The sequence below is a fragment of the Trypanosoma grayi genome, assembly GCF_000691245.1.
Source record: "Trypanosoma grayi strain ANR4 Tgr_2140_V1, whole genome shotgun sequence".
NCBI lineage: Eukaryota > Euglenozoa > Kinetoplastea > Trypanosomatida > Trypanosomatidae > Trypanosoma > Trypanosoma grayi.
This window is the reverse complement of record NW_008827758.1, coordinates 1-1,249: the sequence shown is the minus strand read 5'-3', so window position 1 is coordinate 1,249 and position 1,249 is coordinate 1. Positions and strand designations below refer to the sequence as shown.

General features: G+C 63.7%; 1 protein-coding gene across 1 annotated transcript; it reads right to left on the bottom strand.

Annotated features, from left to right (window-relative positions):
• Positions 1-1,249, bottom strand: DQ04_21401000 (hypothetical protein; the record flags this gene model as incomplete). Its single annotated transcript, XM_009318004.1, has 1 exon — positions 1-1,249. A coding segment is annotated over one exon (1,249 nt), but the record flags the coding sequence as incomplete, so codon positions are not given.

Here is a 1,249-nt window from a genome sequence, read left to right as displayed (position 1 = left end):
ACCACTCCTCCTCGCGTCCCCTCAGCGATGCGGTGGACTTGAAGCCAGCGACGTACTCTCCAATGTACTCGCTCTTGGCGCGGTACAGATCGCCACTGACCGTTTCGTGGCGCTGCAGGGCCGCCTGGACGGCATCGTGCGCCGCGTCAAAGCGGGCGTCAAGCGTCGTGGCAGCACCGCCGTCGCCACGCAGCAGCCGCTCCACACGCATCAGCTCCACCTCCACGGCCGCTGGCAGCTGAAGCGCGGCCTTCATGTCTCCAATGAGGCACCGTACTTCGTCCAGCTGCCGCCGCGCAGTGTCCCGCAAGTCACGAGTCTCCTCCTGCTGCTGCAGCAACTTCTGCAGAACCTCCCCGCTGGGGAGTTCGCTGAACTTCGACATATCGGCCCCAAGCTTGGTGGAAAGCGGCACTGCGTCGACGGGTGTGGTACTGTTGCTGGCGCCTTCGCTGGGCAGCGGCTCCACTTCGGGTGTGTCGGCTATCACATCTTCCTCGCGCGCCGCCCGTGCGTAGTAGATGACGTCATTCTCGTGATGGTACGTCTCGTGGAGGGTGACGATATCAGTGAGGATGGTGTCGGCGAGTGGAAACACACTTACCAGATCGGACTCCTTCAGCAGCCGCGCAAGCTTTGCGAAGGGCCGACGCGCTCTCTGGCCGTTATCCTCGTCATCGGATGAAGTCACTTCTGCGGAGGCACCGGAACCGCCAGTAAGCATAGCGCTCAGTCGTCCGAGTACACCCCGCTTGCCGCCCTGTCGCCTGCTCCTCGACGAAGAGGACGCAATGACCTCCATGCAGTGCTGCTGCATGTCTTCCACCAGCCTCCACGCGTAGTCGATGTGGCCGAGGACAAGGGACATCTCGGGGACCTTTTCGGCTCTGTAGTAAGACTCCGCACGGTGGCGGTGGTAGGCAGCAAGCAGCAGCGTTGGCAGCAGTCGCAGCGACTCCGATGCGACGGCGTCCGGGACTGTCAGAACGGCGGCCTGGTGTGCAAGCTTCGCGAGCGCGTCATGCTTCTTCGCCACTGCACCAGAGGTAGTGGAATAGACGTACTTAGAAACCGCAACACAGAGCTCCGCGAACTTTCGCACCCCACGGAAGTCGAGGTGCTGCCGCAGCAGGTGGCGGTCGGAGGCGGCGAGTAGAGCGTCGGCGTCGAGCGCAAGCGCCTGCTCCGCCGTCCCCGCGAGGTCGGCAGCGGCCTGGTAGCTGCGGTACGCCGCCTTGCTGTTGCTGTT